This window comes from Cervus canadensis, chromosome 28 (genome assembly GCF_019320065.1).
Source record: "Cervus canadensis isolate Bull #8, Minnesota chromosome 28, ASM1932006v1, whole genome shotgun sequence".
Taxonomy (NCBI): Eukaryota; Metazoa; Chordata; class Mammalia; order Artiodactyla; family Cervidae; genus Cervus; species Cervus canadensis.
In genome coordinates this window covers 2,695,302-2,722,293 of record NC_057413.1, presented here as the reverse complement: position 1 = coordinate 2,722,293, position 26,992 = coordinate 2,695,302, and the positions used below count along the sequence as shown (strand labels likewise).

Genomic DNA, 26,992 nt, shown 5'->3' with positions numbered 1-26,992 from the left:
GGCGGTGTAGACGTCACGCGCAGTTCTGGAAACGGCGGCTGCGCCGGAGAACGGAGCCCACACGACGTGCTGCGCGTGACCTGGGGAGACACCACGGGTGGTTTGAGGTGCGTCTTCCTCCCGGGAGCAGACTGTTGTACTCCCAAGTTTGCGTTCCTCGGGGATCGATGCTCGCTGCCCTGTGAAGTCAGGACAGTAAACAGCGAACCAGGCCTCGTGTGGGGTGAGGGGTGAGGGGCTGGGAGGCGCGGGCTGGGCCGAGTTTATGACCCCGGGCGCCGGCCTGGCCTCCTGTTTCTGCTGCAGAAACTGTTTACCTTTCCTCGTTCCCTCCAGACTCGGACGTCCCGGGGTCCGGCGTGGACCTCCCCCACGTGTGGGCCAAGAGATAACACGGCCAAGGGGCAAACACCTGCTTGTCAACAGAGGAAGACCAGAGGCCCAGGGTCGGGAGGTAGGAGCCCAAGCCTAGAGCAAAGTGGAAGATGGGGACATGGGATCTTTTTCAAAGGGAAAAATGAGGCTTAGAGTGTCTGCTTACACTGTGATCTATGTAGGCTTCTCCTGAGATGGTAAATGTGCGAAAGTCAATTTATTCCTGCAACATCCCTATAGCCAAGCATGAACATACTAATTCATACAAACTTTAAACCTTCATACTACGTAATATTTAATAATTATATGAGTCCATGATTTTGATAGTTAAGCTTCCTCAACACAGATCACTTGCTACGGATCATCACTGAATTTATTTCAGTAGCACTTCCTTTGTCTGCGTCGTTCCTGTAAATGCAGAAGACATGCCGAGAACCTCAGAGCTCTGTTCCCGGAACTTGATGCCATGCTGTCACACGTTTGTGCCTATTTCACTGAAGTCCTGTTTGTAACAGGAAAACACACCAGAAACATCTTACTGTCCTATACAAGCGGAACAGATTCAAAACACTGTGTCCATTTGTAATTTATGTCATGGGTGCAGTCCTCGCAAGTGTTGAGGTAACTCTTAAGCACGCACTCACATGAAATAATCCCTGAGATCCAGAGTTAAGAAGAAACACAGGCAGGTTCAGAGCTGTGAGAATAGCAAGCTTCTCTTGGTTCAGTGCAAGGGGAGGAGTCTGCTTGTTACATGCACAGACGATTTCTAGAAGGAAGGGATCAATAACACCTGTGCCTTGGCAGACAGGGGTTAGGGGGCCAGTGAAGTGAAGTGAAAGGAAGTGTCAGTCGCTCAGTCGTGTCCAACTCTTTGCGACCCCGTGGACTGCAGCCCTCCAGACTCCTCTGTCCATGGGATTGTGCAGGCAAGGATACTGGAGTGGGCTGCCATTTCCTCCTCCAGGGGATCTTCCCCACCCAGGGATCGAACCTGGGTCTCCTGCACTGCAGGCAGATTCTTTACCAACTGAGCTACAAAGGATGCTCTCGCCTCTCGTCGGGTCCTACCTCCGTCACGGGCTGTTGTTACTTTCCCAATGAAAAACAGTTAATGGAAAGTCAAGGAAAACACAGTGGAAGCAGGAATTTTTACCTTGAATAAACCTAAAAGAAGTTAAAGTAGAAGAAAAAGGAAAACAGACAGCAGACATTAAAGCAATTTGATATACTCAAATCGTGCAGAGACACGGAACTGTAAAACGAAGTATAACACAGATAAAACAAGAGTAATAACAGGGCTTCCCTGGTGGCTCAGGCAGTAAAGAATCCATCTGCCGATGTAAGAGACACGGGTTTGATCCCTGGTCTGGGAAGATCCCACGTGCCATGGAGCAACTAAGCCTGCGAGCCACAACCACTGAGCCTGTGCTCTGGAGCCTGGAACCACAGCTGCTGAGGCCCCCAGCCCTAGAGCGCGTGCTCCGCAGCAAGAGAAGCCACCGAGGGAGAAGCCTGTGCCCCGCAACTAGAGAGTAACCCCCACTGGCTACACCTAGAAAAAGCCCCTGCAGCATAGAAGCAGTGATGCTTTTGAACTGTGGTGTTGGAAATTAGTCCTGAGTATTCATTGGAAGAACTGATGCTGAAGCTGAAACTCCAATACTTTGGCCACCTGATGAGAAGAGCCAGCTCATTGGAAAAGACCCTGATGCTGGGAAAGATTGAGGGCAGGAGGAGAAGGGGACGACAGAGGATGAGATGGTTGGATGGCATCACTGACTCAATGGACATGAGTTTGAGTAAAGTCCGGGAGTTGGTGACGGACAGGGAGGCCTGGTGTGCTGCGGTCCATGGGGTCGCAAAGAGTCGGACACGACTGAGCGACTGAACTGAACTGAACTGAGCATAGAAGACCCAGCACAGCCAATAAATAAACATTTTTTTAAAAGAAAAGAATGATAACAGCAACGGACTGAGACAGAGAGAGGAGAAGGTCACAGCTGGAGGCAGACAGCTCAGGGTCCCCAGAGGAGGCCACAGCTCGGACCCGGGGTGTCCATGCGTCCCCCGCCCGGGGATGCCTGGAAGTTGAGCTACTCAGAGCCCCGGCAAGGCCCAGAAACAGAACAGGGCGAGGCCAGAGGGGGTCCAGGCTGGGGGCAGGACCTTGTCCAGGCCGACTCTCCCTGGCCCCGGGGCTGGGCTGGGGGAACAGGGCTGAGTGTGGGGTGTAAACTAAAGGCAGGGTCCTTAGACTGTGTCCCCACGGAGGGCTGCGAGCTGTGGGTCTGGGCAGAGAGCTCCAGCATGTGAGGCCATTCGTGCGGGACCTGTTTCCAGGGGTGACCCCACGGGGCCGAGAAGTGTGGCTCCAGGCTGCTCGCTGGACTCCAGCCTCCTCCGCCCTCCAGGCAGAGAGCCCGGTCGAACTCTCCAGGGGCATGAACTCGGAGGCAGACCTGGACCTTGGGAAACTGGACCATAGAGGAGTCATCGGGCTTCCCTGGTGGCCCAGGGGCTGAGATCTCAGGCTCCAGTGCAGGGACCCCATGCTGGACACTGGTCAGGGAGCTACATCCCTTGAGCTGCAGCCAAGACCCCATGCAGCCAAATAAGTAAACAAGGATTTTTCGAAAAGGAGTCATAACTGCATTGGAGCCTAATGTACGAAGACAAGGAGGGCGTCAGGCAGAGGCCCTGGGTCTCCCCCTCCCCCCCCCGACCTCTTTGGTGCCAACGTTGGGACGAGGATAAATGGGGAGGTGCAGGGAGGCTGGGGGCGCTGGAGTTGCCCCTTTGGGTTAAAGCATGTGCCAGGCCCTCAGTTACCGCCCGCTGGACAGCAGGGTCACTGAGCGTTCGGCTCCTGGGATGTTATGTCAAAACCATTTTCAGAGTAAAATTAAGACATCACTTGCCTTTTCCACTTTGCAGACATCTGCACTGCACAGAAGCAGTGGTGAGTAAAACTGTGCCCACGTCATTTAAGAATATCCTGAATAAACCATTAAACATTATACATTCTATTAAGTCTCAACACTGAGTCCCTGACCTTAATATCCTACGTGACAAAATGGGCCACACGCATAAAGCCCTTCTACTCCTGACATGCGATGACTGCTCTGGGGAAGGGCACCCAGGAGATTGTTGTGAGCTGAGTCAGAACCTTTTTTTTTTTTTCATGAAACACCATTTTTACTTAAAAGAAGGATGAATGAACCATGGACATTCACATTTGGGTGTGGTGTAGACATTTTCTTTAAAATTACTCAAGCAAATCTCTGACTTCAAGGGAAGCAACTGAAAGAATGTGTTGCCAATTCCTGAAATCTGAACTTTGAAGGAAAAATGGTAATTTGAAATGCCTGCATCTACTGTGGGACCGACAGCGTCCCAGCACGGACAGGCTTCTCTGATGGGGTCAGCAGTGCAGCGCATGGCACTTTTGGTAGCGGGTCATGACAGACCGCCAGGTTTGGGAGATCTGCATTTCTCAGTAAATCTGAATTTTCCAAACAGCCTGTGTATGATGTCACGTGTGGGGGCCACTGTGTATCAAACAGATGAACAATACCACAGGGAACTACATTCAACAGAAATAATCTATAACGGAAAAGAGTCTGAAAAAGGACAGGTAGATCTGAGTCATTTCGCTGTACATCCGAAACTAACAGAGCATTGTAAATCAACTATACTTCAATTTTTAAAAATGGTTTTAAAAAATCTTTTTAATTATTCTTGTAGGGCATCTCTGTGCTGGAGGTCAACCAGAGGGGTAAACTTAAGGTCTTCTCAGGCCTCTTCTGAGCCTGCACCCCTGCCAAGGTATGTGCTGTGACTTTTTGATTGCTTTGTATATATGGTTTCTTTGAATGTTTTAATCCTTTAATGTCTGACTCCCTAAAGGGGAAAAAAAAACTTAGAGGAGGAAAAAATACAGAATCTAAAAACAAGCACCAGTTCTTTTTTTTAAGATTTTTAAAAAATTTATTTGGCTGCACTGGCTTGTAGTTGCTACACTCAAGATCTTCCATCTTCATTGGGGCGGCTGGGATCTTTAGTAGCAGCATACAAACTCTTTAGTTGTTAATCTTTGGTTATAGTTGTTCAGTCGCCAAGTCTTGTCTGACTCTTCGAGACCCTGTGGACTGCAGCACACCAGGCTTCCCTGTCCTTCACCATCTCCCGGAGTTTGCCCAAGTTCCTGTCCATTGAGTTGGTGATGCCATCCAACCATCTCATCCTCTGTCACCCTCTTTTCCTCCTGCCTTCACTCTTTCCCCAGTATCAGGGTCTTTTCCAATGAGTCAGCTATTTGCATCAGGAGGCCAAAGTATAATCTAGTTCCCTAACCAGGGATCAAACCCTGGCTCCCTGCATTGAGTCTCAGCCACTGGACCACCAAGGAAGTCCCAGGCAGCAGCTCTTTAAATTTTCTGGAAGTTGTTTCTGCTGGAAGAAACCGAATTCCATGGACTGCATGGTCCCTGGGGTCGCAAAGAGTCAGTCACGACTGAGCAACTTTCGCTTTCACTTTCTCTGGGTCTGTACCTTTGTGATCAGAGTAGGAACCAGTGGACAGAGCACAGAGCCCTGTTAATGGAGGGCAGGGTCCTTCTTGCCTCCCCTGGCTCCTGCGAGCTGCTTGCAGCCTGTTCTCGGAGCCTGCCTGCCCAGGGTGAAAGCTTGTTGCTGAATCACGCAAAGACGCCAGGGTTCTTGGCCTCCGCAGGAGAATTCAATCCTGGGCCAGAGACAAGGCTTGATCGCTCAGAACTTTTGTGTAATAAAGTGTTGTTAAAGTATAAAGGAGATAGAGAAAGCTTCTGACATAGACATCAAAAGGGGGTAGACAGAGTACCCTGCCTGCTAGTGTTAGCAATGGAGTTATATGCTCTCCAATGAATCCAAAGAATGTCTGGAGATTGTAAAGACCTCACCAGACCTACTCCCATAATTTACATTTTAAAATAACAGGATTAGCCAGAAGGTTTAATCCAGAGACTGTCCTCAGGCAGGATACATTATTGTTATATAATCCTAAGGAATGTAGAGGAAAAAAAAGTTTGTCCTTTCTTCCTCCTTGAGAATTCCAGACCCCTCTCTCCTTGGGGACCCCTAGGCTTCTTATCAACCTGCCTAGGAAATGCCTCTCTCAGGGGGCAGCGGCGGGGGCGAGTGCTGCGGTGTGATAGGAGCTGAAATTGACCAAACTTGACAGGTATGAGAAATGGTCATAAAGTGTGGCTTTCAGCCACCAATTTTTTCCTTTATAATTTTATTACTTTGTTGTTGTTGTTGTTGTCTAAAAAAATTGTATTGCGATAGCATTGGTTTACAACATTGAAAGTGAAAGGCCTTCAGTCATGTCCAACTCTTTGCGACCCCATGGACTATACAGTCCATGGGATTCTCTAGGCCAGAATACTGGAGTGTATTGCCTCTCCCTTCTCCATGGGGATCAAACCCAGGTCTCCCGAATTGCAGGCAGATTCTTTACCAGCTGAGCTACCAGGGAAGCCCAACAATACTGGACATTTTATACATGTCCAAATTTTTTTCTTTACAAAAATGATGATAAAAGAAGACTTACATGAATGAACTTGCCATCTTAGCCTCTCTAAAGCGTGCAGTTCAGTGGCATCAAGAACACCCACAGTGCTGTGAACCGTGACCAGCTGGACTCTTTTCATCTTTCCAAACTGAAACTCTTCATTCATGAAACAGTCACTCCTCTTTCCGCCTGCTCCCCAGCCCCTGACAACAGCCATTCTACCTTCTGCATCCATGAATCCGATGAATCTCGGTGCTTCATATAAGTGGAATCATGCTATGAAGGGCTTATTTCACTCAGCATAACATCTTCAACGTTCATCCACGCTGTAGCCCATGTCAGAATGTCCTTCCTTTTAAAGGCTGCATAATATTCCAATGTGTGTTTATGCCACAGTTTATCTGCGCATCCTCTGATGGACACTAGAGGCGGACAGACCACCAGTTCCTCACCGCTGAAATCGTTGGAGGAGGACGGTTACTGAAGCAGGGAAGTGCGCGCCTGTGTCGGAGCCTGGGGTTTAGCTGTAGGACTATCACTGACTCAGTGCCACCAGGACCTCCCCTCTGCAGGCTGTGATACAGGCTGTGGGGGATGCGGGGCCAGAGAAATGAAGAAACGCAGCTTCTCATAGATGTCTTCCTGGGTTTTAAGAAAAAAAAAAGATTTCCTCTTTAAGTTTTTCTCCCAATTTGGACTGCTTTCAATCCTAGTTTTATGGTGGTGGTGTTCAGTCGCCCAGTTGTGTCTGACTCTGCAGCCCCATGGATTGCAGCATGCTAGGTTTCCTGGCCTTCAGTATCTCCCAGAGTTTGCTCAAACTCATGTCCATTGAGTCAGTGATGCCATCCAACCACCTTGTCTTCTGTCGCCCCCTTTTCCTCCCACCCTCAATCTTTCCCAGCATCAAGGTCTTTACAAATGAGTCAGTTCTTCACATCAGAAGGCCAAAGTATTGGAGCTTCAGCTTCAGCATAAGTACTTCCAGTGAATATTCAGGATTGTTTTCCTTTAGGATTGACTGGTTGGATCTCCTTGCAGTCCAACGGACTCTCAAGAGTCTTCATCAACACCACAGTTCAAAAGCATCAATTCTTTGGCGCTCAGCCTTCTTTATGGTCCAACTCTCACATCCATATATGACTACTGGAAAAACCATAGCCTTGACTAGACGGACCTTTGTCGGCAAAATGACATCTCTGCTTTTTAATATTCTGTCTACCTTTGTTGTAGCTTTTCTTCCAAGGAGTAAGCGTCTTTTAATTTCATGGTTGCAGTCACCATCTGCATTGATTTTGGAGCCCAAGAAAATAAAACCTGTCCGTTTTCACGTTTTTCTCCATCTCTTGCCACGAGGTGATGGGGCCAGATGCCAGGATCTTAGTTTTCTGGATGTTGAGTTTTAAGCACTTTTACGTTAGGCTCTTACTTCTTAGAAGGTGAGGCCAGGCCAGGCCACCTGGGGACCCTATGTTTATAAGGACTACATTGAATTGAGATGTGTGTTTTCATAAACTCTATCCAGTGACAAACTGGCTGCTACCCAGTTTGTATAGAAAGGCGGACAAAGCATCCCTGGCTTTCATGTTGTGGGAGGCGAGAAGGCTGGCGTGGAATGCTCAGATTTCATCTCCTTCCTGACCTCCTGTCTGATCTCAGGCTCCAAGGAAAGTGGGCTCTGTTTTCTGAGCAAACATCTACATGATGCCAAACAAACTGGGCGGAACGTCAGCAGCTGGCAGACAGCGGTTTGGTCTCTGGATCACAGAGTGACCAGCAGGGGTGGCCTGGCTCTGTTCTCTGCTTTATCCTATAGCCTTTTCTCCCTTCAACTGTGTTCAGTTAAGACGTAATTGTCTTAAGGCCGTTTCAGGCTTAAGAAGAGAAACCAGGGCTCTCAGCCAGAGCGATCTGGGCTTCTCTGTTTCGGAAAGCAGCAATGTCACGCCCAGTGTCACTTACTTCTGGCAGACGGGTCGGAAGATGGATAACTTCGGGACAGGGGGCCTCGTGCGGAGGCAACACAAAGGGAAAGAAAAGTGTGCTGCGGTGGAAACAGCGCGGCTCCCCCACACCCACACCCCGCGGAAGTCTAAAATCGCAGGCGTAGCAGCGAGCTACTTTTTATTTTTAACTCTGAGGGCATGGATTAGAGCCTTCAGTTCTGTCCCCAGAGGTTCCCGTCTGAGCCCGGACTCAGCAGAGACAGGCAGGCTCCCTTCCGGCGGCAACGCAGCTCCTTAATCGGCTTGAGCCGGATCCCAGCAGCTGCTGCTCCCAGGCTGGGTCGGCAGAGCCCCCCCTGGGCTCTCTCGGGCGTCCCCTCTCTGTTGCTTCTCCATCGACTTCATTCCTGGGACCCCTCCCCCAGCTTCCCTTCAGCCTGGTCACGTGGCCACTGCGTGCTGACAGTCTGGGGGCGGCACGTCCTGCCCGCGCCTAGGGCAAGTCCTCGGCGAGAGAGTGCTCTCCCGCACCTCTGCCCCGTCCCCGGCCCGCCCCCCGGCCCCGATGGGCAGCCCAGGTCTGTTTCCACCTCAGCGGGAACGCTTGCGTCTGACTTTCTCTGGAGTGTCTGGAGCGTCTGTCCATCTGTCTTTTAACTGCTCCCTCTCCTGCCTCCGGGGGCTTCCTGGGGGCTTCCTGGGTAGCTCAGCTGGTAAAGAATCTGCCTGCAATGCTGGCGACTTGGGTGTGATCCCTGGGTCGGGAAGATCCTCTGGAGAAGGATATGGCAACCCACTCCAGTGCTCTTGCCTGGAGAATCCCATGGACAGAGGAACTTGGCGGGCCACAGCCCATGGGTCGCAAGAGTCAGACACGACTTAGCACTATCTTTCTTTCTCCGGCCTCAGAGTTCCTTGCTGGGCTGACTGCCCGGCCTGGCCCAAGGCGTCCGTCCTGGGAGGCTGCCATGCACTGGGCCCCTGCGTGGGTGGGAGCAGCTTCCTGGCTCCCGCTGGGAGCAGCGAGAGGTTGGGTTGCCTTGGGCTCGGTTTCCCCTTCTGCTGATGAAAAGGGTTGGATTCAATCAGTTTGTCCTCAAATTCTGTTTTTCTTTCAATGGTTTTATTCAAACTGGTTGACTAAAAAAATACAGTCACAACCCGAAAGGAGAGAGTTATTTGGTGGGACTGTTTAGGACTCCAAGCTCAGGAGACAGCATCTCAGTATCTCTGAGAAAACTGCTCCGAGGAGGTTGGAAGGGGAGTCAGGCTATATACAAGTTTGCAACAAAGGGAGCAGGCAGTCTGAACATCAATGATCAGATATCAAATTAAGGGATTTAGTGTCCTGTGTATGGGACGATGCAAGCCTCTGGGCTCATGGAACGTCAGGCACCTCAGCTATCTAGGGCCAAATCCTGCTTCCTGAACACCTTAAGGATGGGGAGATGTGGCCGGCGGCCCCTTCATGCATTCTCCCAGCTCCTCAGCAATCTCCTTGCGGTGGGGGTGGGGGGGTGGGAGGGGTGGGGGGTGGCAGCAGCCGCCAGATCACAGTTTGGGGGCCCTCATTCACACTTGGAGACCAGAAACCCCTGATGGTTGCGGCATTTCTTGATAGATATGGTAGGTGATACTTTTGTTTCACAAAACAGAAATGTTGCAGGAAGGGGGACCCCTTCCAGGGCCCGAACCTGGGCTCTTGTCTAACACTCGGAAATGAATTGTCCGAGGAGACACATGTGCTGACAAAGCAAGAGATTTTATTGGAAAGGGCACCGGGGTGGAGAGGAGGGGAAGGGGACCCAGGAGAACAGCTCTGCCACGTGACTCGCAGTCTTGGGTTTTATGGTGATGGGATTAGTTTCCGGGGGGTCTTTAGCCAATCATTCTGACTCAGAGTCCTTCCTGGTGGTGCAAGCCTTGTTCAGCCAAGATAGATGCCAGTGAGAAGGATTCTGGGAGGTGGTCAGACATGTGGAGTCTCCTTTTGACCTTTCCCGAACTCTTCCATTTGGTGGAGGCTTATTAGTTCTGTGTTCCTGACCAGGACCTCCTGTCGTAAAACAACTTGTACAAATGATTACTCTGGTGTCTGGCCAGAGTGGATGGTTTCAGTTGGTGTGCTTCCCCTAACACAAACACACCCTACGGAGCCTTGTCCACTCAGCTCCAGGCCCTGCGTGCCCAGCAGACCCCGCTCCCAGGGGATCATGGACGGGACTCTCCCCGAGACCCCTTTCAGCTCTTAGCAGGCCGGGCTTTCAGGCAGGACCCCCCGGGGAGGCGGCGGCCTGGCCCCTCCTGTCTGAGCTCCAGAGCAGAGGGCCGGGAGACAGAAGCACTGATGGCAACCGCACATGCTGGGGGCCCGAGCCTCGAGCCTCAATTCACCTAAAATCAAGGTGGGGAAACATCTCCAGGGGTGTTCGCAAAACCACCCAGGCCTACCCTGAGCAGTGAGGTTGGAGTGGTAGGCCCCATTGAGGTTTTTGCTGGGGTTTTCTTTTTCCAAAGCAGCGAGAAGTTATGGAAAGATTTTAAATACAGGCTCAGCATGATCTGATTTACACACTTGAAAGATTTACATTTTTGAAAGACTCTAGGACTTCCCTAGTGGTCCAGGGGTTAAGACTCCTCACTCCCAATTCCAGGGTCTGGGTTCAATTTCTGGCTGAGGAAGTAAATCCCACATGCCTTGCAGCGTGGCCCCCCCAAAATTTTTTTTTAGTAAATTACAAGACTCTAGTGTTAGGTTGAAGAGTAGATTGGGAGGATGAAGCCTAATGAAGGAAAAACTGCAAATGTATGAGCTTATTCACTAGTCTTACTGAGAGATAACCGGACACCCAAGAGAAGGGAACCCGTGTCCACACAGAACCCCGCACGGGAATGTCCAAGCAGCACCGTTCATGGTAGCCCCGCGGTGGAAGCAACCCTGATGGCCACCAGTTGACCTGGGGATAAACACAATATATGGATTATCCACGAACGGAAACCTCAGTTACACAGAGTCGGCCGGCCAGCAGGGGGAGCCCTCACCCCTGCAAGGCCAGAGCGGACACGTGGACTGCGCGGACAGTCTGGTGAGGACCAGCCAATGAGAAGCTGGGGCTCTGTGTACTAAGCCCGCCCACCTTCCTCTCCCCTCTACAAAAGCTGCTTTCCCTGCCTGCAGGGGCTTGCGCATGGCCGCCAGGCTTGAAACCTGCAGTTGCAATTTTCTGCCGATGCTGAGTAGACCCGTCTTTGCTGGGAAATACCTGGCAGTCTTATCACTTTTGGTCAACATTTGGGTGGCCCATCCGGGGTCCAGAGAAGACCCCCGGCCGCTGAGCAGACAGGTGCAGTTTCCACCCCGAGCTCATCGTCACTCACGGCTTTTCTCGAGGACCCTGGATTTTGAAGGTGCGTCTTTCTCCTGAGGCCCATCTCCTCCGCGTTTTAAAGCTCTCCAGGTTTTAGCCAGGATGTTTGCTAAAGCTTTGCTCTTTCTGGTAAAGGTCTTGTTCAGTGTGCGAGGACTCATTTGGCGCTTTGGTCTGATTTGAGATCGAGCCGATCTGGCTGGCACTGCTTGCCTTCCGACCGTGACTTTGGAACATGCCTTCACCCCGGCTCTTCTGGAACCAGACTGCCCCGCTTAGAACTCCTGATCTTAGGCCTGCGGGCTGTTTCAGCTGTTTAGCCTGATTGAAAATGACTCGGGAGTCCCCTGGTGGTCTAGTGGTTAGGATTCAGCACTTTCTGTTCCTGTGCTCACATGTACCTGCGCTCACCTGTACCTGCACACACCTGTACCTGCGCTCACCTGTACCCGCCCTCACCTGTACCCGCGCTCACCTGTACCCGCACTCACCTGTATCTGTGCTCACCTGTACCTGCGCTCACCTGTACCTGCGCTCACCTGTACCTATGCTCACCTGTACCTGCACACACCTGTACCTATGCTCACCTGTACCTGCACACACCTGTATCTGTGCTCACCTGTACCTGCGCTTACCTGTATCTGCGCTCACCTGTACCTATGCTCACCTGTACCTGCACTCACCGTACCCGCACTCACCTGTACCAGCGCTCACCTGTACCTGCACACACCTGTATCTGTGCTCACCTGTACCTGCGCTCACCTGTATCTGCGCTCACCTGTACCTATGCTCACCTGTACCTGCACTCACCGTACCCACGCTCACCTGTACCTGCGCTCACCTGTACCTGCACACACCTGTACCTGCGCTCACCTGTATCTGTGCTCACCTGTACCAGCGCTCACCTGTACCTGCACACACCTGTATCTGCGCACACCTGTACCTGCGCTCACCTGTACCAGCGCTCACCTGTACCTGCACACACCTGTACCTGCGCTCACCTGTATCTGTGCTCACCTGTACCTAGGCTCACCTGTATCTGTGCTCACCTGTACCTGCACACACCTGTACCTATGCTCACCTGTACCTGCACACACCTATATCTGCGCTCACTTGTATCTGTGCTCACCTGTACCTGTGTTCTACTTGACACTGATGGTGAGTGGTTTCCAGCCTCTGTGCCCCACTGGGATAGGGGTTCTCTCTTTTCTCTAAGCTTGTATTCATAGCCAGGCTCTGCATACATGGCAGGCAGACAGACGGTGGTTACTGAACTGGAGGAAAACTTTAGAGCTGGTCCATCCTTTTCACTCTTTGAATCGTCTTCCCCACCCCTGACCCCAGGGTTTAAGACCCAGTGACCGAAACCCCAGATGGCGTTCTGGGTCTGGACCTGCAGTGAGGCACACCCAGGGAAAAGGGTGCAGGAGTGAATTTCACTGGCCTGGTTTCCAGTCTTGATTCTGCCCTGAGCTCACAGCTTCTCTCTCTCTTTTTTAAACCCAGCTTCAACTCCCTGAACTATTTCATTTTTTAGTATTTTTTCAAAAATAATAACCCCACGTCCTAGAAGCTGTGTTCACTTCCTGGCCCCCAGGTGGCGCTAGTGGTAAAGAAGCCACCTGCCAGTGCTGGAGACGTAGGTTTGATCCCTGGGTGAGGAAGACCCCCTGGAAGAGGAAATGGCAGCCCTCTCCAGTATTCTTGCCTGGGACATCCCACAGACAGAGGAGGCTGGCGGGCACAGTCCGTGGGGTCGCAAAGAGTCGGAAATGACAGCACGCATGCACACACCAGTCTTATCTAAGGAGCCCACACTTCCGTGAGCCTACTCTCAGGAGCCCCCAGGTGTTCAGGATGAACATCAGAGAAAACCTCTCCTGCTTTCCACAGGAGAAGGAAGAAGTAGTCTTTGGAAATATGCCCAGAGCGTTCTGTTCTTCACAAAAGCCCTTCCACAAGGAAACTTTCACCGGAGCCTCGCCTCCTTGGGAATAAGCAGAGCCTCACATTCCTGAAGGCAATGGCACCCCACTCCAGTATTCTTGCCTGAAAATCCCATGGACAGAGGAGCCTGGTAGGCTGCAGTCCATGGGGTCGCGAAGAGTCAGACATGACTGGGCAACTTCACTTTCACTTTTCACTTTTATGCATTGGAGAAGGAAATGGCAACCCGCTCCAGTGTTCTTGCCTGGAGAATCCCAGGGATGGGGTCGCACAGAGTCGGACACGACTGAAGTGACTTAGCAGTAGCACAGTCCTGAGGGAGGGCAAGTACCCGGCTGCAGCCCCTCCTGGCCCCCCGGTCTCACCTGAGTGGGGACGGGGGTGGGGTGGATCACCTCACAGACCCGGGCACAGCCCCACTGAGAGGTCTAACACGTTTCACCACCACATCGAAGGGCACCGCGTCAAGCACAGGTGACAGTGGGAAGAACCGAGAGCCTTATCTAGAGAAAAACTCTAGCAGAACCCGGAGAGCATGAGGGACGGGAAGACAAGGACACGGGGAATTCCAGCCTCCCACACCTCCTGCTACAGCAGAGAGCAAACACAGCTTAACTTCCAGCCATACAAACAAGCCTCGCACTAAAAGCATATTTACTTATACCCAGGACATTGTGTCCCGTCTTGCAACAAAAAGTTACAAAATGTACTACAAAGGGAAAAAACACAGCTTGAAAAGACAGAGCAAGCATCAGAACCAGACTCAGATATGGTGGAAACTGCAGCATTATTGGACCAGGAATTAAAATAACTATGATTAACATGCTAAGGGCCCTAATGGAGAAAGTGGACGACTTGAGAGAACTCGCTCAGTCGCCACTGACTCTGCAACCCCATGGACTATGCAGGCCAGAATACTGGAGTGGGTAGCTGTTCCTTTCTCCAGGGGAATCTTCCCAACCCAGGGATTGAACCCAGGTCTCCCGCATTCCAGGCGGATTCTTTACCAGCTAAGCCACAAGGGAAGCCCAAGAATACTGCAGTGGGTAGCCTATCCCTTCTCCAGGGGATCTTCCCGACCCAGGAATCAAACCGGGGTCTCCTACATTGCAGGCAGATTCTTCACCAACTGAGCTATCAGGGAAGCCCACTTGTGAGAACAGGTGGGTAATATAAGCAGAGATGGAAACCAAGAAAGAGTCCAAAGGAATGCCTGAAATAAAAAATAATGTAACTGTGAGACAACTACAAAAGGTGTAACATACAAATAATAGCACTACCAGAAGGAAAAGAGAAAGGAATGGAAGAAATATTTGAAGTAATAATAGCTGAGAATTTCCCCCAATTAATGATAAGCTCCAAACCACAGATCCAGGAATCTCAGAGAGCACTATGCAGGCAAATAAAAAAAAAAAAAAAACCCTACACTAAGACGTATTATATTCTAACTGCAGAAAAATCAGAGACAAAGAAAAGCTTGAAGAAAGCAGAGAAAATAAACACCTTCCCCCTAGAGGGACAGGGATAAAATTTAATCTGATGTCTCACAAATCATGTAAGCAAAATTGAAAAATCTCTTCAACTTAGAATCCAGTGAAATTATCCTTCAAAAGTGAAGGGACAAATACTTTCTCAGACAAACAGAAACCAAAGGAGACACCCCCCAGCCACAAGGACCAGCAGGCTGAGTCAGTGCTCTGCATGGGCTGCACGTGGGTGCAGTCCCGGACTCACTGATGGCCTGAGTCTGACCAAGTGATGACCACCTGGGCTCCTGGGCCGCAGGACAGCCCAGCTGGAGGGCTGCATCGCCCACGTGAAGCCCCCGCCCTCAGCCCTCCCACCCACAGCTGCATCCTTCCCCGGCCCGTGAGCTTGTGCCCTAAACCTCAGGCTCTGCAGCCTCCCAGGCTCAGGTTGTGGCCTCTGGTTGGTGACCCCGTGTCTCTCGACAGTCCAGTCGTGGGGGAGATGAGACCGCCAGTCACGGTGGGCAGCACTCTTCAGAGCTCCTTGTGAGTCAGCGTGTCTGCAGGCCCCAAGTCCTCTGCACACGCAGGACAGGGTCCTGATCCCAGACTCTACCCCCAACACCTGGAGGGAAACGGAGCTGTCCAGAGTGCTGGAATCGCTGAGCCTGGACGTAGCCCCGTTCAGCCCGAGGCGCTGTGCCCTCCAGGCCTGAGCCCACAAGGGCCAGAGCCCCAGCTTCAGGGGGAGCCTGATCCAGGCCCAACAAGAGGGCGGTGGCTCCTCTGCCCTCCTCACAAGCTGGAGAGCAGACGGGGAGCGAGGCCTTCAGGTTGACCACCTGCTGTCCACTGCAAACCCACCTTAAACTGGACCAGCCCCTCCCCGGGCCAGTCCTCTATTCACATGCAAGTTCATTTATCCAAGGCGTTAATGTTTTGACTCCTGATGGAATGTTAGGATCTGGGTATGGAAATATGGGTAAGAAGTATTTGTTAAACAAATGTATTTATGGGGCAGCTACTGTGTGCTTGAATGGCGTGAGAACTGGAGATGTGAATAGAGTATGCCCCTTGTCCTCCAGGGGCAGTAAGTGGTTGGAGAATCATTCACACGTATTTACTATGTGCCCAGAACCCAGCAAGTCATAAAGAAGCGTCTCTTTACTGTTAATCGGTGTGTGGTGCAGACAGGTGTAGATGCTGGGCCCTGGACACATGTCATGTTGTTCATATATTCAAGAGATCAGTCTGGATGCTGACTCTAGGAGGGCAAGACAGTCGGGAGGCTGGGACTGGCAGTGAGTCGAAAGAGAGGAAGGCGGTGGTTGTAGGCTGGAGACACTGGGGAGGGGCTACAGACCCATTTTGATGAAGTATTGTAGAGAAAAGCTGAAGTTTACACATACAGAAGTTACAGGGAGCCTTCAAAAGTTAATACAACATTTTAACCTAAGTGGCTTGTTAGAAAAGCTTCATGTTGCTTTCACATGTTACTGGTAGACCGTCAGAATCGCAACAGTCACTTTGCAGAGCTTTGGAGTACCAGCCAAGGAGAGGTCCACCTCTGACACTGCAGGTCTAAGAGCGGCCACTGCTACTGATATGTGTGGTGCCCATGAAACGATGCCTTAAGCATCTCACATTCTAATACGGCATTTTTAAGTTGTATCTAAGTGCCTTGTTGTGATTTAGGAAATCGGTAGTTTTTTGATCAACTTGCTATTCCTTTGTCATTCTTCCTATTTAAAATAATAGAAAATTGGTGTCCCTTAGAATATTTGCAGAGAAAATCTGACATTTGAGGCACAGGAGTAATGATGAAAAACTGTCCAGTCTGTCTTAGTTTTAGATTAGATTTACACATGTGACTGGCGTGGGTTGCCATTTCCTCCTTTAGGGGATAGAACCCTCGTCTCTCGTGTCTCCTGCATTACTAGGAGGATTCTTTCCCACGAGCACCACTTGGGAAGCCCAGACTTACACATCTTCTAAATTGGCTTAGTGGTAAAGAATCCGTCTACAATTCAAGATATGTGGTTTCGATCTCTGAGTCAGGAAGATCCCCTGGAGAAGGCAATGGCTACCCACTCCAGTATTCTTGACTGGGAAATCCCACGGACAGAGGAGCCTGGCAGGCTACAGTCCATGGGGTCACAAGAGAGTTGGACACGACTGAGTACACACGCATCCATGCATCTTCTAAATTATTTAACTTCTGTTCTTCCAAATCTTATAGTAAAATTGATGCTCCATAAAGTTGTGCCACAAATATTGTTGTTTTGCATCCTCTCTGCATAGAATTGGGCTGTGTAGACTCCAGTTTGAGAAGTGTGTAGTAGGACAGTACTTGGAATTGGTCAGAAAGATTAGATGGAAAAACGAATTATCACTATAACTTCCAATAGCAACAAATTATTAAAAGCGGTTCCAAAAGGCTATTTTTCTTTCTTTTTTTTTTCTTTTTTTTGGTTGCGCCGGCTTGTGGGATCTTCATTTCCCCAACCAGGGATTGAATCCCGGCTCCAGCACTGTAGGCACCGAATACAAACCCCTGGATGGCTAGAGCATTCCCCAAAAGGATATTTTTAAAAGGATCTTAAAAGTGGTTCCGAAGGAGTCCTGTTGAAAGTATTAAACAGAAACCTCCTTGACAGTTTGGAAAAGGGCAACCTGGGGCCCAGAGGACGGAGTCTGGCCATAGAATTCACTCCGGGCAGCGCGCCTTTCCAGTATTCATCAGAGAGCTTCGGCTGAGGTTCCGGGGGCCTAGCCCCGCCCCCGGAGCTGGCCCCGCCCCTACCCGGGCCGCCTCCGCACGTGCGCCCTGCGTTCACTGCGCACGCCCGCGGGAAGGGGGCGGGGCGAGGAAGGGGGCGGGGCCAGCCGAGCCAGCAGGGTCTGCGCAGGGAGAGCATGGCCACGCTGCGCCGGCTGCGAGAGGTGCCCCGGCACCTGCTGGTCTGCGAGAAGTCCAACTTCGGCCATGACAAGTCGCGCCACCGGCATCTCGTGGAGACGCACTATCACAATTACAGGGTGAGTCCTGGCCCTGGGTCCGCGAATCGCGCACCCTCCCTCCCGCGGGCGCCGGAGGCTGAGGGAGAGCCGGGCTTTGCTCCGGGGGCCCGCCTTCGTCGCGCGGAGGGGCGGGGCCCTCGCTCGGCATGCTGGGAGCTGTAGTCTCCGTGGCTCCAGGCTCGTGTGTTGACTCGCTTCAGGACCACAAGCCCCAGGGTGCACCGGTGCGGGGGCGGTGCCCCGACGTCGGGGGGCGGGGCAGGGTTCATGGGTTCTCTGGTTGGCCCCGCCCCAGGCGTGCTGCGTCCTGGGGGCGGTGCCGGGAGATGGGGCGGGGCCAGGATGGGCGGGGCGGCCGTCCTGCTTCCCCGCCGCTGGCTTCCTGCGCCCGCCACGCGCCCGCGTGTTTCTCCGGAGCGTCGAGCCCGGTCCCGCCCGGGAGCTGCTTGCTCCTCTGAATCGCTTACGGGCGTTGGTTTGATCCCTGAGGTCTTCCTTCTATCCGCTGCCTTCCGCCTTGTCCAGCCAGAGCGCCAGGGCGGTATTTGGGCACCTTTTGGCAGAAATTCGCCTCGGTGGCCTTGCACACAGCGATGTTTGCTGGTGTTTTCTGGAAGCGTCGCCCGCCCCGGGGCCCTTTTCGCGGCTGTGGCGGCTGAGACGTCAGTGGGGTTAGTTACTGGACCTGCTGAGAGGAGGAGACACCCCCGATTCCCGGGCGTTGTCTGCTGGGAAGGCTTCACCGACCCGTGCAAGTGGGGAGGACTCCAGACTAGAACTTAAAATGGAAGTCCGTGAAGCCTCTCACACTTTAAGTTGATCAGCCTAATCTCAACTCAGGCCTCACTGGCCAGTGTCTCAGACACAAGTGGCGACCCCGGTCCCTCGGGGACAGTGGTGTCCCCGCTTTGGGAGAGTGGCCTTTTTCAAGGTGTGGAGCAGCCGGGCACCGCTTGAAACCTGTCAGGTTGAACGTCTCTGCTCTGGGTGGAGAGCTCATCACAGACAGACGTCTGGGAGGTGCACAGTGTCTGCCCCGGCCCACGTGCAGAGCTTTTCTGTCAGGACAGTGGGAACACCCAGTGTCCCTAAATTCCTTACACCCTAAGGGACAGTTCCTCTGATTCCAGCCTGGTACCAGGATACACAGATCTGGGGATATTCACTTGTACTTGTTGTTGAGTCCCTAAGTCGTGTCTGACTCTGTGACCCCATGGACTATAGCCCATCAGGCTCCTTCTGTCCATGGGATTTTCTAGGCAAGAATACTGGAGTGGGTTGCCATTTACTTTTCCAGGGGATCTTCCTGACCCAAGGATTGAACCCACGTCTCTTGCATTGGCAGGCAGATTCTTTACCACTGAGACACCAGGGAAGCCATCATTTGTACTCTGTTTCCCTAAAAATTAATTAATGTAGTGACAGGAACAGGACATCAAATATATTGCTTATTTTCAAAAGATAAAACTCAAGCAAGAGTTTCCCATTAAAATTATTTTTTTCATTCAATTTTCCTATACTGTACACTTGAATTCAGAAATGGAAAACTCGAATTGTTGGATTTCTCTTTTCCTGAGATTAGTAAATTAATTTCAGAGTTTTGTTGAGAGCTGTGGAGGAATGGTTAGTAGCCTTAATTATGTTGTTGCATCACTAAATCCTGGGTGTTGATCTGCATGAAAATAAAACTTGTTTAAACCTATAATGGAGTATAATCTGCAAAAATACTGAATTACATGCTATACACATGGAACTAGTATAATAATGTAAGTCAACCATGTTTCTATTATTAATTAAAAAAGTAAGTTTTTTATATTGTATATTCCAATAGGTTTCCTTTCTGATTCCTGAATGTGGGATGCTATCAAAAGAACTGAAAGATCTGGTCATGGAATTCGGACCCTATTACTTTGTGAAGGATTTACCTCTTTATGAGTTAATCACACACGAATTCATCAATACTTTTGTCAAGAAAGGTAAGAAAAACCATGTAGTGTCTGTGAACGTGGTGGGATGCGGAAGGTCAGGGAGGTCACATCGCAATTCCAGGGCTCCTGCCTTGTTCGAATCAGACCGATGGAGCTCGTCTGTGAGGTCAGGCGTGTGCAGCCCGCCCTCCGCCCCTCAGCAGCTCAGCCTGCTCCGCGCGCCCTCTGGTTGGGTTTCTGATTCCACGGGTCCACACGCATCCCGTGGGGGTGTTGTCACACACGGCTCGTGGAGAGGAGAAGCTTTGCGGCACTGTGTTCAGATGCAGTGCGTGGCTGCAAGGAGCACTGTGCTCCACGCAGCGCCCACAACAGCCGTCTCAGCACGGGGTCTCCTGATGCGGCCACGCTGCCTTCTGCAGGGCCAGGTGCTGACGGGGGCCCCGCATCTTCTGCTTGGACCCTGCGGCCCTCAGTCCACCTGTGTCTGCTGGGTTGACTGGCTTGTTCCAGTTACTTCCTGGGAGCCACTCGTTTGAAACCATTCCAGTGTCTTTAAGGATCCGTCCTCACTGCAGGCATCACTGCACAGGAGCCACTGGCCTCTTGTCTTTGGTCTCACCGACATGATTCCTTTCGTCAGTTTTGAAACTAGATACTGAGGAGTTCCCTGGCGGTCCAGTGGTTAGGACTCCAGGCTTTCACTGCCCAAGGCCTGGATTCAATCCTTGGTCGGGTAACTAGGATGACACAAACTATGTGGTGCAGCAAAAAAAAAAAAAGTTCGATGCTCTAATTGCTAACGATGGAGGCCCTGGGCATGGCAGGCACTTTTCCATGGGTGACTCGAGGTAACCCCAGCAAAACACTGTGAAATGGGCCTGCAGCCCCATTTTACAGGTGAGGAGATTGAGGCTCAGGGAGATCGAGCCGCTCTCTTGACTTCACAGAAGTCCTTGGCAGGTTTGAGTCTTCGGCCTCGCTGGTGTGCCTCACCTGCTCTTCCACTCTGCGCCTCTCTGCAGCGTCCGCAGAGGTGCACGCGCTTGCCGCGCGGTGGTAGTCGGCTTGCACAGACAGGACCTGGGTGGGGATGTGGATGAGCTGGGCCTGGCCTTGCATGTCTTCCACCTTCACCATGGCCAGTTTAGGGTTACTGAGTGAGCGGAACCCATAACCCGGAAGATGGTTATCATGTCAAACTCATCCACTGACTTTTTGCAGGTGTGGTTTTGTTTTTTCCCTTTATTTCTCCTCTGGGCTGTCTTTCAGGTTCATGCTATGCGCTGACATACAACACAAATATTGATGAGGATAATACTGTTGCCCTGCTGCCAAATGGTAAGCACACTCATTTTTCCTTTGTTCTTAAGGAAATGCATACTGTAAAAAAGAAAAAGTCAAATCATACAGGTGTGAGTAAAGTGACGGTCCACCCTTTCATCCAGCTCCCCCCAAACTCATTCCCATTCTTAGCAGGCACTCTTATTAGCAGGTAGGTGTTTATTCTTCTAGACACGTTCTATGAATTTAAAATCACACATACAGGTTGTTCTTTTTTTTAAAAAAAGACATATATTATGTCACACTCTATTGTTTCTCAATTTTCTTTTTTCCCGAAGCTCTATATCCTAGACATCTTTCCATATCAGTGCATACAGTTTTAATTTACTATGTTTAATGTCTTGAAAATATCCCAAAGGAGTGTACCATAATTTGTTTATTCTTTCTTTAATAAAAAGTTAGATAATTTCTAGTTTCACTGTAATAAATACTGTGTTTGTACATGTAATTGTAAATAATACTCTTGTTTATAAGTAAGATATATATGGATAAATAATATATATACTTGTATTATAAAAAGATCTTTATGTGCACTGGTATTTAACTGCTCACTTTGCCTTGCTTTCTCTTAGAGAACATGTTATATTTTTATTTTATTTTTTAACACTGAAAACATGAGAACACGTTATATATTTAATGTCTCTTTATGGGTATTATTATTTGATTTATAGGGAAATTAATTTTATCACTGGATAAAGACACTTATGAAGAAACTGGACTTCAGGGTCGTCCGTCTCAGTATTCTGGCAGGAAGACCATGAGATTCAGTAAGTATGGGCTCTCTCCATCAGTTTCTCACAAAAGGTAGCAGTCAATTCAGATTTACACCTTTGAACTGCTTCTCTTCTCTTTGTGTAGAAGCAGTGTGGCTTTGTCTGTCTGTAAAATTCCTTATCAGAGAGAACGAGATCCTGCTATGCAGCCAGGTGATTTTAGCAACTGCATCTCATGAAGGTCGTAGACTTGGACCTGGTCTGTTAGATACGTATGTTTTGGGTCGCAAGTTCAAAGTAATGAACCCAGCTTGTCCTTTTTTTAAATCTTGCATTGAGGCGTGGTTGATATGCAGGGTTGTGTTAATTACTGCGGTACAGCGGAGTAACTCGGTTATACACGTATACACGTTGCTTTCCGTGTTCTTTTCCGTGATGGTTTATCACAGGATATTGGCTGTAGTTGCCTGTGCTATACAGTAGGCCTTGTTGTTTACCCATTCTACATATACAGATTTTTAACTGCTCCAACTTGGTCTTAGTAAAGAATTTCCTTTAATTTCCCCAAGTGTTACGATCCTGGTAGAAATTCACCCATGCCTGAGGAGGTGTAGCTCTGCTGACGGTCTGCTTGAAAGTCAGTGGTCGTGGCTGCCACCGGCACACCTTGATTAGAGATGATCTCTGCCCGTGGTCTTTGACTGGGAAAGTGTGAATTTTAAACACCTGTTGTAATTAGCTCAATTCCTGAAATGCCCATCAAAAGCAGAGTTTTGATTTGGTAAACCAAAGGGAGGGCAAGGAAGACAAAGTGACTTTTTTCATCCATGAATTTTCCTGAACTCCTGATGTTTGTAATCCAGCATGTATTGCACAGCACAAGCTGTGTGTGTATGAATGAACTATTTACTCCTCTCCATTTTTTAAAGTTGTTTCCATTGATCTGATGGATTTATCCTCTAACCTGGAGTCTAAGAAGTATAAAAGAGTGTCTTGGGCCTTCAGAGAAAAGAAGCCGTTGAAGTTTGATTTCCTTTTGGCATGGCATCAAACAGGTATGAAAAATAAATTGTGTAATAACGATAGAGTGGTGCTGAAATCTCACTGTTAGTTGCAGGGGCGTAGTGAGGATGGCCTGGTGATTCAGCCCGCTGGTGAGGGATGCTGCTTACCTACATGGATATAGGTGTCTGCCTCCTCCTTGCCACCCACAGGCCATAGCCCGCCAGGCTGCTCTTTCCATGGGATTCTCCAGGCCGGAACACTGGAGTGGGTAGCCATTCCCTTCTCCAGGGGATCTTCCTGACCCAGGGATAGAACCTAAGCCTCCCTCGTTGAAGATTTTTTACTGTCTGAGCCAGCAGGGAAACCCTTACGTTACTTAAGTTTTACCAAAAAAAAAGTAGTGCTTAGCATGTGTCTTGCAGCCAGCTTCCGTGGAGGTGGAGGGCACCCCAGGAGCGAGAGGGCACCCCCAGGCTCCCTCCCCCAAAACTGCACTCAGCATCTTAGCCCCACGCTGTCAGAGCTCCAGCTGGGTCTGTGGGCATCTGTGCTTTATCTTGATGTATATCACGCATCTGTCAGCAAGGTGTGTCTTAAGGTGTTGCTTCTTCACTTTGTGCCATTTCAACCTAACCGAAGGTTTGGTAGGGACACTACTTTGGGACAGCAGGGAGCCTGTAGGCTTTGTTACGGAAGCTGCTCGGTCCCCCGGCATCCGCATAGTTCAGGATCATCCAGCCGTCTGCCTCCGTCTCCCCAGGTTACGCGTCCATCCAGGGCTCTCGAGGATGGTCTCGTAGCAGCTGACCTTTCCTCTTGCTCTCCTTCCTTCCTCCGGCTCAGCTCCGGCAGCCTTGGCCGGAATGTTTTAAAATAACAATTCTAGTGATGTACAAAGTGCTTCTTCATCGTTGCAGGGTCAGAATCAGGCATGTCATTAAATGTCAGATTAAGTTTGTTGTAACTTCTATGTGATTGGAACAATACATTGTTCACCATACATTCTGATCTGTTTACAACTGCCATGTACTTCAGTCCTTTTCGAAGCGTTGTCTTTGGTCCAGACCAGGGTTATAAGGCATCAGATCCTGTAGTTACTGTGCTGCGGTTCTCTCTCGGAGAAGAGGGAAGCCCTGGGTCCGTTTTGGAAGCAGGCCCCTGTCTGCTCTTCCTGGAAGGTCGTGTCCCCGGGTCCGGCAGGGCTGCCCGCGTGAACCGGGGTCTGCAGCACCTCGGTGCAGCTTGTGTGTGGTGTGGCCCCGGGGCCGAGAGCCTGGCATCTCAGTGGCCTGGGGTCTGTGGAGGGCCTCCTGTGCCTTGGGTTCTGGAGAGCTCTGTGTTCTAAGGCTCCTGGGTATTTCAGGGGCTTGTTGGGACCTGTGGAAGGTCTGAGGTTTTGGCCCTGCTTGCAAGCTACGAAGTCAGCCCGCACCGTCTCTTGGGCACTGGCAGGAGACCCAAGACGCCCGGGTCAGCAGCAGAGGACCGACTTACTCCCAGCAGTCGCAGCGGCCAGGGCATCAGCGTCGGCACCAGTTCACAGGTCCTGGTTCCTGCAGGGGGCCGCTCCGGCCGGGGACGCTGGTGCAGGCAGGGGCAGCCTTACCCAAGGGCAGCCTGGAGCCTCAGCAGTGCAGACCTTTCATCCTGGGCAGTGAGCCTGCTGATCTCTGCCCTGGAGGGAGGGAAGCGGTACGGAGGTATTCTTTGTAATACGCTGGAGTGTTAGCAAGCCTGCCCGCTGCTCCAGGGGGTCGCTGTCTCTGTCTTCCAAGGCCACCGGAAGATCCTTCAGGACCCACTGGATCTTCCTGGCTTTCGAAGACAAGCTGGACTGAGGTTCTGCCACTCAGCTCCTCCTCTGTTTCCTTCTTCAAGAGTGTGCAGACACGCTCCTTTCTCTGTGTGTGTAGAGTTCACTAATTTTATTGACACGTAAACAATGCTTTGGGTTTTACTTACTAGCTTGAAAGTTGCTTAGTGAAGCAGATGATGAGAGTAGTGTGGGTTGAATCTGAAAGCATTCAGATTTTCCAGGAAGACGAATGTTGACATAACTTTGGCTCTAGGAGCTGGAAGCAACTTAAATGGTTTTACTTTGAATAAAGCTTTGTACAGCGCCCCCCTGGTCTGACTTCACCCCTCCCTGCTTCCCAAAACCCTCAGGCAGAAACGGGGTGGGCTCACGGACCCGCTGAGCGTGTTCACACTCTTGAAGCAGCCTTATTTGGTGTCTCTGAAGGTGCAGAAGGATCCATGATGATGTCATACTTTTCCGGTTACGGAATTCAGGAGCATCAGCCAAAAATAGCGCTGAGCACGAGGCGGGACCTGCGGTGCCCAGTGCTGCGGAGTGGCCGGCTCGGGGGCGAGCCGGAGGCGGCCTGCAGTGCCCGCGAGCTCTTCGCCTGGCTGGGCGCCGTCTTCAGTCACGCAGACCTGTGTGTACCAGGGCTCCCGGGTCCCGGCGGGCAGGGGCTGGCTTCTCCTTTCTAACGGGTTTACTACTCCGAAAGTGGTGGATATAGAGGCGTTTTCTTTTTTTTTTTTCTTATAGAAACAATGAGCCTTATAATTTCGTGTCAACCTACTGCTGTCCTCAGCCAAGCACCGTGGTGGCCCAGGCGTCCTTGTGCACCGTCACGGGGTTCATCCTCCCGGAGAGGATATGTGTCCTGTTGGAACGGCTGTGGTGAGAGCGCCTTTTTGCTCGTTCTGTCTTGCTGCCTGCACCTCCGTGTTGTTCTGGGGGCAGCGCTCGGGATGCAGGGCCCACAGCGCCCCCGCACACGTGTGCTTTTTCCCCTCTTGCGTGGGTTCCCGTGCAGTGACATCATCATCTTACATGACGTAATGAGTTCTCCCTGGCAATGTTGCCGCATCCTTGTCCTTTCGGAAGGAGAGCAGAGCGAACTGGGCTTCTTGAGAACAAACTGCTTGCTCTTCTTGCCCTGCCTTGCCCGGACCGTTTCAGCACAGCCAGAGTTACAGGATCACCTAAGAAGACAGCGGAGCTCCACGGAACACATTCTGACCTGTTTTACGTGTTGGAGTTCTGCCAAATGCTTCACTTTTTGAAATGGGTGGGAATAGGAGTTGACCACCTCTGAATCCACATCGTGTCTTAGATCCAGCCTAGCACTAACATCCGAGAGCCCCGGACACGAGTGACATGCCCCAGGCTGTGTAGTGTAAAGCAGGGAGGCGTTATGTAAACACGCGTCAGGCCACCCCGGTCCCATACTGAGAAGACCCTAGAGTGAGCCTGGCACCTTCGAAGTCGTCACTTGGAAAATGTCAAAGCTGTAACTGTTGAGGTTTTTCCTTTTTAAATCCAGCATCCCTTTTTCACATTTATTGCTTTGTGCTTTGATTTTCCTCAGTAAGAAGGTTGAAGTTTCAAAATTTTGATGAATTTTAAAAGAGAAACCCGATACTCTGCAGTGTTTCAGTTCACAGAACCCCTGAAAGCAGGACTCTTAAAGGGGGGAAAGTGCTCTTAACACAGTTTGTGGAGGTTTCTTTTATTCTTTGAATCATATGTGCTTCCACAGTAAGGTAGGAACCAGTGAGGTTTGTCCTGTGTGTTGCATAGTGATGAGCTTTTACTGAACTCACAGCATAGCACCGGGAGTTGAATTTGTCTTCTAATTTTTATGAATAAAAGCTTAGGTGGAAGCTTCATAGGAGCATCAGAAATACCACTTATCCTGAATAGCAAACAAGAAGATAAATGTGACCATCCCTGAGTCTCCCTGTTTGTTAAGAAGTGTCTGTCTTTTTCAGTCGCTACTTTGACGAACCAAAGTTGGCCCCGTGGGTGACGCTGTCCGTTCAAGGCTTTGCAGACAGCCCTGTTTCCTGGAGAGAAAATGAACACGGTTTTCAGAAAGGAGGAGAACATTTATACAACTTTGTGATCTTTAACAATCGGGACTACTGGCTTCAGATGGCTGTGGGGGCAAACGACGACTGTCCACCGTGATAAGCACAGAATTTAAAATCACGTTCATTGATGTTTGTCTGTCATCTTTCGTGGCGGCGTGAGGACTGTGTTCACTCAGACTTGGATGACGTTGCTCAGATCAGCGCCCCCAGCATCTGCTCTGGACTCGGGCCCTCCTCTGCCCGCAGCCGGGCTTGCTGTCCGGCAGAGGCGCGTAGCTGGTGTCTCCTTGTCCGCGTGAGCCTGTGGGGTGGGCGACTCCTGGGGACTCGGGCCAGGATGGCCAGGGACCCGGGTTTGGGGCCGTTGGGTAAGATGCGCGCTGTGACTGTCCCTTTTTCACATCATGATAAGAGACAACCCTTACATCACA

At 50.7% G+C, this 26,992-nt stretch overlaps 1 protein-coding gene across 3 annotated transcripts; it reads left to right on the top strand.

The window, feature by feature from the left end:
- Positions 1 to 383: 383 nt before the first annotated feature.
- RPP40 (ribonuclease P/MRP subunit p40) lies at positions 384 to 26,992 on the top strand. Of its 3 annotated transcripts, XM_043450195.1 has the most exons (9): positions 384 to 454; positions 4,123 to 4,203; positions 19,515 to 19,659; positions 20,884 to 20,952; positions 21,627 to 21,722; positions 22,598 to 22,723; positions 24,916 to 25,114; positions 25,231 to 25,365; positions 26,460 to 26,992. In XM_043450195.1, the coding sequence occupies exons 3-9, from the start codon at positions 19,542 to 19,544 to the stop codon at positions 26,656 to 26,658; spliced, it is 942 nt and encodes a 313-aa protein (XP_043306130.1). In that variant the 5' UTR covers positions 384 to 454; positions 4,123 to 4,203; positions 19,515 to 19,541; the 3' UTR covers positions 26,659 to 26,992. The 3 variants fall into 3 exon arrangements, with proteins under 3 accessions (XP_043306130.1, XP_043306129.1, XP_043306131.1); XM_043450194.1 differs by lacking the exons at positions 384 to 454; positions 4,123 to 4,203 and adding an exon at positions 17,519 to 17,701; XM_043450196.1 differs by lacking the exons at positions 384 to 454; positions 4,123 to 4,203 and adding an exon at positions 18,080 to 18,354.